Source organism: Neofelis nebulosa, chromosome 2, assembly GCF_028018385.1.
Source record: "Neofelis nebulosa isolate mNeoNeb1 chromosome 2, mNeoNeb1.pri, whole genome shotgun sequence".
In the NCBI taxonomy this organism is placed as follows: domain Eukaryota; kingdom Metazoa; phylum Chordata; class Mammalia; order Carnivora; family Felidae; genus Neofelis; species Neofelis nebulosa.
This window is the reverse complement of record NC_080783.1, coordinates 9,317,321-9,330,414: the sequence shown is the minus strand read 5'-3', so window position 1 is coordinate 9,330,414 and position 13,094 is coordinate 9,317,321. Positions and strand designations below refer to the sequence as shown.

Genomic DNA, 13,094 nt, shown 5'->3' with positions numbered 1-13,094 from the left:
CTCGAACTCACGGACCGCGAGATCGTGACCTGGCTGAAGTCGGACGCTTAACCGACTGCGCCACCCAGGCGCCCGGTTTTCTAATTTTATAGATGGGGCTTTTTAAAAAAAATAGTTGCATAAATACCACACTTTATTTTACAGTTCCCTATTGATGGACGTTCAAATTGTTTCCAGTCTTTTCTATAACAAACAACAACTCAAAAGTCTTTGTTCATTTGTAGGAAAAGTTTTTAGAAATGCAATTGCTAGATTAAAAGGCATATATATTTCAGATTTAATAGCTGCGCCTGGCATTTCTTTTTTTTTTTTTTTTTTAATGTTTTATTTATTCTTGGCAGAGAGAGAGAGCATAAGCGAGGGAGGGGCAGAGAGAGAGAGGGAGACACAGATTCAGAAGCAGGCTCCAGGCTCTGAGCTGTCAGCACAGAGCCCAATGCGGGGCTCGAACTCACAGACCACGAGATCATGACCTGAGCCGAAGTCAGACGCTCAACCAACTGAGCCACCCAGGCACCCCATGGGCTTGGCATTTCTAACGACCACCTTACGTGATTCTCTCCAGGTGGTTCTATGACCACATCTAGAGAAAAAACTGTTCCAGGGGACAGAACCAAATAGATGATCATCAGTTACATTTTAGGACTTTACCCCGCTAAAGCCAAGACAATAGAGATTTTACATAAAAACACAATGACCATCTTTAAAGAGGACAAAATTTATTTCATCTTATGTAAATAAAAGTCGCTTGGATATGTGTGTGGGGGAGGGGGAACGCTATAAAGCACGTGGTATAAATATACAATGAACCATTTATAATATTGTCAACTGTGAATAATAACATAGTTTAAACAGGAAGTGTTAATATGTTTGCTGTAATTCTTCATGGCATTCTCTTTTATTCTGTTGTCCACATGAACGCTGCAAGCAGGTTTTACTGTTTTTGTAAAATGGGAACTTCTGATTTGGTAGAAATCACCCTTCCACAAATGCAGAAAGTCAACAAACAGCTGTATGAACTGCACCTCAGCGGGTCTAACTCGGGTGTAACGAAAGCTGGGGAACTGGATAAAAAGTTCATGTTTATGATGCACAGCCAGCAGTGTGAACATCAAAATGCATGGTCTATAGCACCATTCAAAATACTGAACACCGCCTCTTGTTAATTTGGTGTTGTCTGAACATGAAAGTAATGGAAGGCTTGTAGTCAGTTTTAAAACAAGTTTTGTTTTTTTTTTTCTCAATCTAGTTATCTGATATTACAGTAAATACATATAGAGAGATAGAGCATTGCCTCAGGATTTAAGAATACCTTTATCAAAATAGACAGCTGGATTCTTAAACAGCAGCCAAAGCTGTAATGATAACAAATAGGTCGTTGTGTTGAACCAAATGAAGTATGCATGCGATTTATTATCTATAACAATTTACAGGCGATTCTTGAGTCATTAGAGGTAATATTGAGTGTGCATACTAACTATGCTTTTGTTTCTCCTTTCCATTAGCTGCCTTTTATTATTATTGTGATTTTGGTGGTCCCTTTAATCACACAACTCCTCCCACGAGACATCGGAACAGGAAATAATGGAGACAAAGCAAAAAGGAAATTAGTCCCCGTAATCCCTTGTCAACAGCTCTGAAGCATTTGGTGGAGGAAAAACCTGAAACTATTGGCTAAAACGAAACTTGGGGTAACATTCTGTGATTCCAATTGTTAGTACTGTCCCTGCTTCTAATTACCAAGGATAACAGAATGGTCTGTGCTCACTTTAGATAAATTTGACCCAAGACATTGGGCAATGATATTAAAGGATTTTTACGTGTGTGAGGAGCAAATTGTAAGTAGAAATTTACACGGTTCTAAAATATGTGTAAACAAATAAGGCGGCCAGAAATTTCAAAATCTGGGAAGAACATTCTGTAGTCCGAAAACTGTTCTGGCTTAGAAAAATAAACATCTCAGATAAAGGAAGAGCATTATTTGATGTCATGGACCACAGTTATCTTTTGTGCACGAAATCAGTCAAGAGAACTATTTTTGGAACCTCGACGAGCTCAGGCAAATGAACTGTCTCCCTAACAAGAGACTCTGGAGAAGGGCTACTGGTTAGCACTACTCCATTGTCAGGTGCACAGACATCTAGACTAAGGGAATTCTGTTTATGAACCTCACAATTTGATAGTCTCACATTTTGGATTAGTAACACACTTTAAAAATGATTAACTGCCAGCTTTAGATACCAGCCAGCAATTACTTCTCTGCTTGATTTATTGGGTGGGAGAAATCCAGAAATTTTTTTTTTTTTATAAACCCCAGATCATGCCCCCAAAACGAAGAGGCCAATGATATGAATAAAAGTGCTTGAATCATAGCCCTTGATTCAATGTTTGTGTGACAAATACGAACTCTCACTAAGGAAATCATTATTATTTATCTACATTTTGTCTTAAGGTTCAGTTTATAGCTAGATATTGAATTAGGATTGACGGCAGATGATTTTCTTAGAGGAAGATTTAGAAACCGTACTCCCCAGCTGCAGGATTCTTTCATAAAAATATAACCTGTGTTTCTCTGATTGTACTAAAGGTATTACTTTTGAAATTAGAGCCTGCTTTTCACTAGTAGATCAACAGCTCCCTGTAACAAGTTCTGAAACCTAGTTATACTCTTGTGCTTGAAACCCAGTCCTCTGTAAGCTTTCCAAAAGCATTTGGTTAATTTCCACCTTACAAAGAGTAGTTGAGTTGAAAAGATTTTATTCCCCATGTTTGTTTCAAAAGCTGTAGCTAAAACCTTAGTCCCAGGGGATGATGAGAGAGAATAGTTTTTGTAAGGGCATTTCTACCGACTATTTAATAGGGTGTCTTCGAAGGACATTGTCTTCTCTAAGACATATGCAGGCTTTAATACCTCCCAGCATTGCTTCTCCCCAAACGGAAAGGCAGTGCTGCTTTCGAACGAAGTCACGACTATGGCATTTACAAAAGACAGTGCCAGTTACCATCCAAAGCCCTTCCCCACAATGTCACAGGCTCCTCACAGCAATCATGTGAGGTAGGCGTGGGTACCACAGAGAAATCTTACGGGAAACATAACATGACACTAAACACGTGTGCCATCCATGTATTTTTTTCTGGATTGTTCGATAATTTGAATACACGGTTGAATAAGTAAAAAGAGTATTCCTACCATGTAGAGTAAGCCACATATATAGAAGGAAAAATCGTATTTTTCTGTGATGTCATAGATCCAACCTGCAAAACCAAAAAAAGAATATATTCAGTGTAACATAGCTGATGAAAGTCAAGAACACAATTACCGCTCCTATAAATATTTCTATAAGGATTTAGTTATAGGTCATGTAATACCCCAAACATTTCATTTAGCCATTTTTTAAAGATTTTTTTTTTGAATGTTTATTTTTGAGAGAGAGAGAGACAGACAGAGCATGAACAGGGGAGGGGCAGAGAAAGAGGGAGACACAGAATCTGAAGCAGGTTCCAGGCTCTGAGCTGTCAGCACAGAGCCCGACGTGGGGCTCGAACCCACAAGCCGTGAAATCATGACCCAAGCAGAAATCGGACACTTCACCGACTGAGTCACCCAGGTGCCCTTCATTTAGCTATTTTTAAGCCCAGGCTACACAAGCCAGAGTTCTCGGTGCCGGGGAACGGCAGGCATTTTTCTCTAAGCTGCTAGGGCACCTTACAAAGTACTCAAGGCCTGGAAACAGTGGCTGGCTGACCCTTGGGAGGATGTGATGTGCAGCTCTCAGGCTCTCTCAGGCTGGCACAAAGCCAGCAGTTGAAAAGTGAACCCAATGATTTTTTTTTTCACAAATATAACCACCAATCTTTTCTCAAACTTTCAAAACCCTTCTGAAGGAGTTTCTGGTGTATACCAAAAAAGGCCAAGACATTTGAACCTTCATTCACTGTGGAGTGTTTGAGAGTAAACATCTATTCTATAAGGAATACAAGTTTCCATGTTTTATAAATTCATACTTACAGCTATAAAACTTTAATATATATATTATATAATTATATGTTATATAATATATATATGTGTGTATATATGTGTATATATATGTATAATATATATGTGTGTGTATATATATATGTGTGTATATATATATGTGACTAGATTTTCAGTTTTCAAGAAATCATACTTTAATATTATAATCTAAAGCTTTCATATGCTCATCATACTAGGCACTCAGTAAAATGCTATTATAGTTCATGGATTCTAAGACACCATGAATTGCATGATGCATCATTATCTTATGTAGCAATAAGAAAGAAATATCCTTGGGGCACCTGGGTGGCGCAGTCGGTTAAGCGTCCGACTTTAGCCAGGTCACGATCTCGCGGTCCGTGAGTTCGAGCCCCGCGTCAGGGTCTGGACTGATGGCTCGGAGCCTGGAGCCTGTTTCCGATTCTGTGTCTCCCTCTCTCTCTGCCCCTCACCCGCTCATGCTCTGTCTCTCTCTGTCCCAAAAATAAAATAAAAATAAAAAAAAATTAAAAAAAAAAAAAAAAGAAAGAAAGAAATATCCTTGTCAGTTGAAATATGACCCAATGTCCCAGGGCTTTGTAAAATGTATTCCAATTTCAGAAATGTTAAAATGTGGAAGAAAAAAAAAAAAAAGGTCTCAGAAACTATGAAACACAGTTACACCCCAGTGATTAAATCTAAGAATCCGTCACACGTCATGGTCCCATGACATGCAAACCATGCAAGCTAAGAGGATTAAACCATCCACAAGAATTTCATTTATGGTAAAAACGTAAATTTTGAACATTTCACTTTTTTTTTCAGACGCACACGTACATTAGCAAAGACATAAGGAAGATAGAAATGATTTAATGATGAAAGGGAGTACTTCGTGACCACCTTTCAAAGCTATCTTTTCAAAACTATCTGGCAAATGAATGCATAAACGCAACTAAACCTTCTCCCACCCACAAATAGCTACACAAAAGCAACTGCTCAATATGTCAAGCAGTGCTTCTGACTTCCTGGCTCTTGTCTTTATCTCTTCATTCATGGTATCGCCTGCGTAATTAACGCGACCAGGTGAGTCAAGGTAGTCATAAGGAAAAGCAAACACTTCACAGCATGAAACATTGATACATTGTAACCACTCAAAAGCCGTGGGCTCCCAATATACTTTAGAAGTTAACCGACTTTTTTGACTTTGTTCTTTGATATAAACACACGAAAGAAGAAAATACCGGGCTCTTGAGATGTAGCTTAGTAAAATGCTCTCAGGTTTTCTTAATTTCTGATCTGAGACAAGAGGAACAAGGGAAGACTGAACATATACCCCAGAGACAGACGTGACTTCCAACGGAATCAGAAGGGACTCTGACACGGACAGGTGAACGAGACCGCACCCAACTTGGCTCTGTGTTACCGCCTGACACCTGTGTGCCACTGTGACCTATGAAGGGCCTGCTTGCAGATAACGCGGTGCCCTGTCCCTACAAACGGAGTATGTGACGCGACCATCTACAAGCTACAGTTAAAAACAATCGGTAAAAACATAAATGAGGTTCCCATACTCCACTCATCCCCTATGAATGGTGACCATGTCATTTCAATGGGTAAATCTGTGCTTTTCATATGACCGAGTGACAGGGTAGAAAGAATGACCAATGCCTGACAGCTGGAACGAGGTGACCCATCCCTGCTGCTGAACATGGGTCTCAGAAACAGGACGAGATCTTAACTGATTGGAAAATCAATTTGTATGCAGATCAGACTATTTATTTCCTTTACTTTTTTGTTTGAAGGGGTTGAAATAAGTTCCCAGGGCTCTGTGATGTGGCCCCTCCCTCCCCTGTAGCCCCAAGCTTAACCATGAGCACAAGCCACACTCAAGTTTTTATAGTTTCTTATTTATTTATTTAATTATCTTTTGAGAGAGAGAGAGAGAGAGAGCCAGCGCATGCACATGCATGCAAGCAGCGGACGGGCAGAGAGAAAGAGGGAGAGAGAGAGAATCCCAAGCAGGCCTCACACAGCGCAAAGCCCGATGCAGGGGCTCGAACCCACGAACTGTAAGATCACGGCCTGAGCTGAAATCAAGAGTTGGACACTTAACCCACTGAGCCACCTGGGAGCCCCAACCTTTAGGATTTATTTTTAAATGACCCTGGCTCCTGCGGTTTCTCTCTGGTGCTGGTTTTAACATTTCTGCCACTTTGAATTTAATCCATCCCTGCGTCAGATGCAAAGCAGGTCAGGAGAGACAGGGCTTTGCCACGTGCCTTGATCCTCAACACGCAGGGACGTAACCCTTCAGAGAAACGATGTTTCTGACAAGCTGCCCACCTCATCCATCCTTCACCACCTCTCCCTACAGGTCTGATCTCGGTTCCTCGGTTTGGAGACTGGCATCTTCGGCAACCTCGATTCAGCCAATTCAAATCAACAGCTTCCAGGTAAAGTCCGGTTCCCTATTAAACTGCATTCACTGTTCACTGGAGTCTGTCAAATGAGGAATGATAGATGTTTTTCTTATTTATTAAATAGGTGTTCCCAGCTTTTGATGAAAAACACTGTTAATTGCTATATTTTAGGCAAACAGAGGACGTATGTGTGTGCAGAGTCTTAGTCAAATCCGATGGCCACGTTTTGCTATATTTTACATCGGAAACTTCTAGAAAAGTATCTACTATTATTACATCTTTCAAAGAGATGAACTGAATGCCCAACAACGCTAGAAATGAATGAGATCAAAAAGTTCATGTTGCTAAATGCCAGGGCTGAAATGTCTGTTCAATATCTTATTGTATATTTTTCTCCTAAATGGAACTGTGTGATTGTCTAACCTGCTACTAAATGGTACCAGATTTTTTAATGCCAGTAGAAATCACTTTGGCAAATGGGAAACATATTCATTTCTGAACCCACTAAAAGAGAAAAAAGTAATGTGAACAATAATGTTTCCTGTAGCAAACCAAGCTCAGTAATAATTTCTAGCCCACCTTGAATTTCTAGCAAGAATTTCATGTGGCAATTTGGTTACTCATATTGCCAGTCGCTTCTGAACTATGATACACAGAAGACTAGGCTTCCATCCCATTGCGATGTTGGCTCCTTGGCCTGGAAAGCTAATGGATTAAATAAACACAGTGCAGTTAGCCAATGATGTTGTCAGCATTCCTTAGTGCATGAGTTTGGTGCAAGATGAAGAAACAAACAAAAAGAAAGAAAATCCCCTTCAGTTGGTGGCCTAGGGACGCACAGCAGAACATTGATTTTACAGTCCCCAGGGCAGCCTTTGACATCCATTCATAGATGATTCTTAATCATTAATGCAGCGGTTTTTACCATCCGTGGTGGGAAGCTTGAAGCAGGCAGAGATAACACATGACGATTTGAGGGTTGGGTATAACTCCCTGCTCTGGTTCCAATTTCTTCCTATTCCACTCCAAAAAGTGCCCTAGAATGCAAATCAGTGAGAAGGACGTGACCATGAGAATGGGGTCAAGAAAGTATGCTGGCCAACTTTGGTGCTTTAGCTAACGTTGATCATGAATTGCACGTGCCACACCTCACAGCTGTGTTGTGTTGCTACTGAGATCTGGCGGGTCAGTATAAAACTAACCCCAGACTGACCATTAGAAGCAGAAAGTACGTGGGGCACCCGGGTGGCTCAGTCGGCTAAGCGTCCGACTTCGGCTCAGGTCCTGATCTCACGGTTCGTGGGTTCGAGCCCCATGTCGGGCTTTGGGCTGACAGCTCGGAGCCCGGAGCCTGCTTCGGATTCTGTGTCTCGCTCTCTCTCTGCCCCTATCCCGCTTGTGCTCTGTCTCTCAAAAATAAATAAATGTAAAAAAAAAAAAAAAATGTTGTTTAAATAAAAAAAAAAAAAAAAAGAAGCAGAAAGTACACCTGGATCATGAGAAGAACCGTCAACAACAGATTCCATTTCCAAATACAATATATCTGAAGAACTTTCAACAAGAGAGTGGGTGAGCCACTGATAATATCCCCATCCCTTTAATGGATATTTCGGTTTAACATCTCTAGGAAGTATCATTGGTTGCCTGATCCAACCCCCAATCTCAATTCTTTTCTCCTTTCCTTCCTCTACTACAGAGGCTAGAAAGCAAAATACAGTTCCCTCGAAGCTTGGACTGGCTGTGTGACACAGTTCTGGCCGGTCAGATGGAAATGGAAGTCTGCTGAAACTGAGCCTTTCTTCCCATCCTCCTCCTTATTATAAATGAAGATGTAGGGGCTGGAGCTGCAGCTGTCATTGTGCGGCCATGAGGCAATTAGCATAAGGAAAAGGCCAGAAGGATCTTGGAGACGCTGTCCCTATACCATCCAGTATCTCTGAATTACAGATTTCTGATTATGCGACACAACTAAATCTCTGTTTAAGCTACCATTGGTGGGGTGCTCTCTTACAGCCAACTGCATCCCTGAGAGGAAATTCTGCATGAGATCCCTGAGAAAGTTCTAGCTTTTCAGCTACCAGTTTGGTTTGCTACACTGCCTGTTCATCACTGTTACCTAGAAATGCTGCACCCCCATGTCTGTGTATGGACAGAGAACGGGAGCAGCCCCCCATGTAGCCGGTAGGTTTCCTAAACTGAGTCTTGGGTCTTAAACCTTTACCAGCCAGTGCTATCAGCTGTCTAGGCAAAAATCCATGATTTCTTGAATTTCACATTCTGTGGGGGACTTAAAAATGAATGTGTTGACACAAGCCTTCTGCCAGTGGGGTCGTAGGATAGGATATGACTGTATGATCCCTAGAGAGACTAGGAAGGAAAGGGCGGGGAGGGCTTTGTCCTGCAGCCATGGGGTTCTTTGGTAGAGGTATTCCTGCAGAGGATATGAGAATAAAGGGCCAGGAGGGGCCAGGCAAGCAGGGGGTGGGGGCACCCGAACAGGTGAGGCTCTACCAAGTCAGTTGAAATCACTGCACAAAAGCTCTGGCAGCTTTGACGACAGCTACCGGCCCTGACCTCGCAGCCCTGTCAGCCACCTCTAGGTGGCACCTATGTGTTGATGTCTGGCCCCAGCCCCTGCCACACTATGTGGGCTCCTGCCTCCAATTCTTTGGACAGAGAGTTGACTTCGTCACCTTCGCCCAGTACCTGGCCTCTTGGGGGCTGAGTCTACCTGCTGATACGTTTTCCACAAACAACAGGTTCGGAGAGATCCCCGGCTGCCCTAGGACTCCTGAGTACCCGTGATTTCTGGTACACCCACTGCAGGAAGCAAGTTCCTCACTGAACTCAGGTGAACACGTGGGAGAGAGCTGGCCCTGGATGTTGTCAACTGGTGGCCTCTGGGCCTCTGGCGGGCAGAATGCCCCAAGTCTCCCCAGCTGCTCACGTCCTAGTCCCTGGAACCCGTGAATGTTACTTTACGTGGCAAAAGAGACTTGGCAGATGGGATTGAGTTAAGGATCTCGAGACGGGGATTATCCTGGACTGTCCAGCAGAGCCGATGCAACCCAAGTGAAGGAAGGAAGCAGGAGAGTCAGAATCAGAGGAAGATGAGAAGCTGCGTCGCCGGCTTAGAAGGTGCAGGAAGGGGCTAAGAACCACAGCTGGAGGCAGTCTCCAGAAGCTGCCACGGGGGAAAAGATGGGTGCCTCCACGCAGCTTCCAGAAAGAAGGTGGTTCTGCGGCCACCTTGCCTGTAGCCCGCTGGGATCCAATTTAGCCTTCTGACCCCTACAGCTATAAGGTAGTAAGTCTGTAATGTTTTAAGCCCATAAGTCCGTGGCAGTTATCAGAGCAGCGACAAGAAACTGCTACCAGGCTAGACCCAGCTCCTTGGTGTGTCCCATGGGACCTACGCGCAGTGTCTTGAACATCTGGAAATGTCATGATAATGACGCTTACCCTGATGAGCAGTCCATAATGTACATAATTGTGGAACCACTACGTCATACACCCGAAACTAATATAATGTTGTATGTCAGCGATACTTCAATTAAAATAAAATAGGGGTGTCTGGGTGGCTCTGTTGGTTAAGCGTCCAACTCTCGATTTTGACTCAGGTCATGGTCTCACGGTTGTGAGATGGAACCTGGCGTCGGGCTCCACACTGGGCACGGAGCCTGCTTGGGATTCTCTCTCTCTCTCTCTCTCTCTCTCTCTCTCTCTCCACCTCTCCCCTGCTCATGCTCTCTCTCTCTCAAAAAAAAAATTATTAAATTTAATTAAGACAAATCTGGAAACATCACCTAAGAGCTCAAGTCCTAGTTTTCCTTTGGAAACAGCAGCGGCAGCAACAACACTAACGACAGAGGATCTGGCAACAATTTTCCAAATTTCTTGGTGACCACGATCAGCTGGAGGTGGGCGGAGGCTGCCTCCTCCAGATGGGGTAGGGCTTCTTCGTGATTCCACTGCCCACTTAACTTTACTAGCCCGGCCGCTTATCTTGCGGATACGGATCGAAAGTTCATCTCATTCTACCTGAAAGAAGGACCGTCGCCTTGCTAACATTTACAAATGAGAAGCTGGGGGGCCCAGAACGGGAAGAAAAAGACACACGTGCACAAACGGGAACTTCTTTCTTGGACTTCAAAACACAAATGAGAACACACCCAGCTCTCTACATGTGCTCGAAGCTCTTAAAACCTCTCATGGTTTACCTGCAAACGGTGGCCCGAGCAGCGCGGAAATGCCATTGGCACAGATGATGATGCCGTAGGCGTTGGCCAGGCGCTCGATCCCAACCAAGTCTTCAGTCACTACGGGCATCAGGGAGAAATAACCACTGGAAAACCCTATCAGGGCGCAGATGACCGCCAGGCCGGCGTACGTGTGCACCAGCGGCAGGATGAAAATACTGAGGACGAGGGTGAAGTTGGCCATCAGGAAGACATTCCAAACGCTGATGCAAGGTAAGTCGGCCACAACGCCCAGGATCACTTTTGCAAAGATATGCACTATTGCTATAATTGAGGTCAGAGGGAAAACATCGTTTTGCTCGGATAAATTATACAAATTGACTATTTCTGGGAGGTGGATGAAGGGGACGACAAAGCTGCTGTAGGCAAACAGAGCCCAGAAAACGAAGGCGACAAACATCCGATTAGTGAAGAGCGAGGCTGCTCCAAAATAGCCCAAGTACCAGGCTCGGAAGCCCTTCTTGACCCTCCTGGTCAGCTGGCTCGCGGTCTTCAGGACCCGAAAGGCGCCCATGTTCTGGCCGTGCCCTGCCTTCTCTTGGCCCGCCTGGGCGGGGAGGTCCCCGAGGGTCTCCTCGTTCCCGGGCCCGCCACCCTTCTCTTCTGCTCCGTCCAACTGTCCGCTTGACTTGGATCCAGGGGACTGAGCCGGGACCACCTGTGGATCCTTCCCTCCACCGTCGTCGTTGAGCTCCTTCCCAGGAGAGAGGGGCCTCATGAGCGCCCCGCAAACACACAAGTTCAAGGACACAGCGCCTTGGATGAACATCGCGTTCCGCCAACCGTACTCCGCGCACAGGTACTTGAGCAAAACCGTCATGAGGAAGGTGCCAAACCCCGTCCCGGTGGTGCTGAGGCCCTGGGCAAGGGCGCGTCTCTTCTGAAAGTACCTTCCCACCATGACCACAGCCGGCAGGTAGGCCATCCCGCTTCCAAAGCCTGCGCGGGTTGGACGGGGAGAAAAAGCACACAGCGCCACGTAAGTGACCGTCTCCAGACCTTGCAGCATTTCATTATCTTAGTCTCTATACTATTCGGTTTTACTTTTTTCTTTTTTTTTTTTTTAATGTTTATTTATTTTGGAGAGAGACAGAGACAGAGTGTGAGCAGGGGAGGGGCAGAGAGAGAGGGAGACACAGAATCCGAAGCAGGCTCCAGGCTCCGAGCTGTCAGCACAGAGCCCGACGCGGGGCTTGAACTCGCAGACCGCAAGATCGTGACCTGAGCCGAAGTCGGGCGCTCAACTGACTGAGGCACCCGGGCGCCCCTCTATGCTATTTTTTTTTACACAAAGAAAGAATAATGTTCGTAACAAAGAAGCTCAGTGGGTAAGCCCGGAGCGGGGCATCCGTGGAAGTTTCTAGTCCCTCATTTCCCTATGAGGCTTTGCAGCACAGCTTGCTCCAATAATGAAGTAAGCCAGCATGCTCACACCAGAAGATCCGAACGGACGCAGGCATGAAGAGATGGGTGACTGAACAAATAAATGGATGCCAAGGGCCCTGCTGTCAGTGCTAATTGCACCAAGTACCCGGGAAAGTATTTATGTACCAGCGGCCGCAGAGCAATTGCAGGCAATTTGGAGAAGCCTCAGAAATGGGTCCATTTGTTCACAAATGTATAGGAAGAATAAAAGGAATGTACCCATAAATACACCCAGCTACCGGACGTGAGAACCACAGAATACTTACTTGTGTCTCTGATTTTTACTGCTATCTTTCTCAGAAAGCTGGAACAGTTTGTGTTTCCATTGACCAAATTAAAATGCTGGTGGGGGAGACTGTGTGTGTTGGGGGCGGGGGCATAAGAGAACTGGGCTTTCTACTCGCTCTTGCTACAAACCTAAAACGGCTCTAAAAAGTGAATTTGATTTTAAAAAATGAAATGAAAGGACACAAAATGCTGGCCAGGAGGTCGTGGTTTGCATTCTTAGCTTATAGGTGCAGCGGAAACCACAAAAGCCACTTCAATGACCACGGGGCGCCATATATGGGGCTAATGCGCCATAATGCTTAAGACGTCCTGACACAAGAATGGCAGCATGACAGTACGAAAGAGACTTTGGCCGATGTCGCTCCCCAGAGCTGAAGCCTCCTTAGTTCAGCGTCGTCTAATAGTTTCAGAATTACCTGAACTTAAAAGAAGACCAGGGCAGTCATGTACGCAAATACAATACGAACTACCATTAACTGAGAGCCAACAGTGGCCCAGTTGCTTTATAGGCTTTATTTGATTTGGTTTTCACAATAACCTGGAAATTAGCTGTGGTGTTGCCTCCCCCATCCGCCCCCCTCCCTTTTATTTTTTTGAGGGAGACAGAGAGAGAGAGTGAGCCGGGGAGGGGCAGAGAGAGAGGGAGATTCTCAAGCGGCCTCCCCGCTCGGAGCAGGGCTTGACGTGGGGCTCAATCCCACGACCCCG

The 13,094-nt window shown here is 44.7% G+C and overlaps 1 protein-coding gene across 1 annotated transcript in view; it reads right to left on the bottom strand.

The window, feature by feature from the left end:
• Positions 1-702: 702 nt before the first annotated feature.
• The window catches only part of SLC16A14 (solute carrier family 16 member 14), a 33,838-nt gene continuing 21,446 nt past the window's right edge, over positions 703-13,094 (bottom strand). The window contains exons 4-5 of the mRNA XM_058702208.1: positions 10,635-11,612; positions 703-3,255 (exon numbers count right to left, since the gene is read on the bottom strand). Coding sequence (XP_058558191.1) covers positions 3,104-3,255; positions 10,635-11,612 — 1,130 coding nt within the window. The 3' untranslated portion in view covers positions 703-3,103. The remainder of the gene's footprint in view (positions 3,256-10,634; positions 11,613-13,094) is intronic.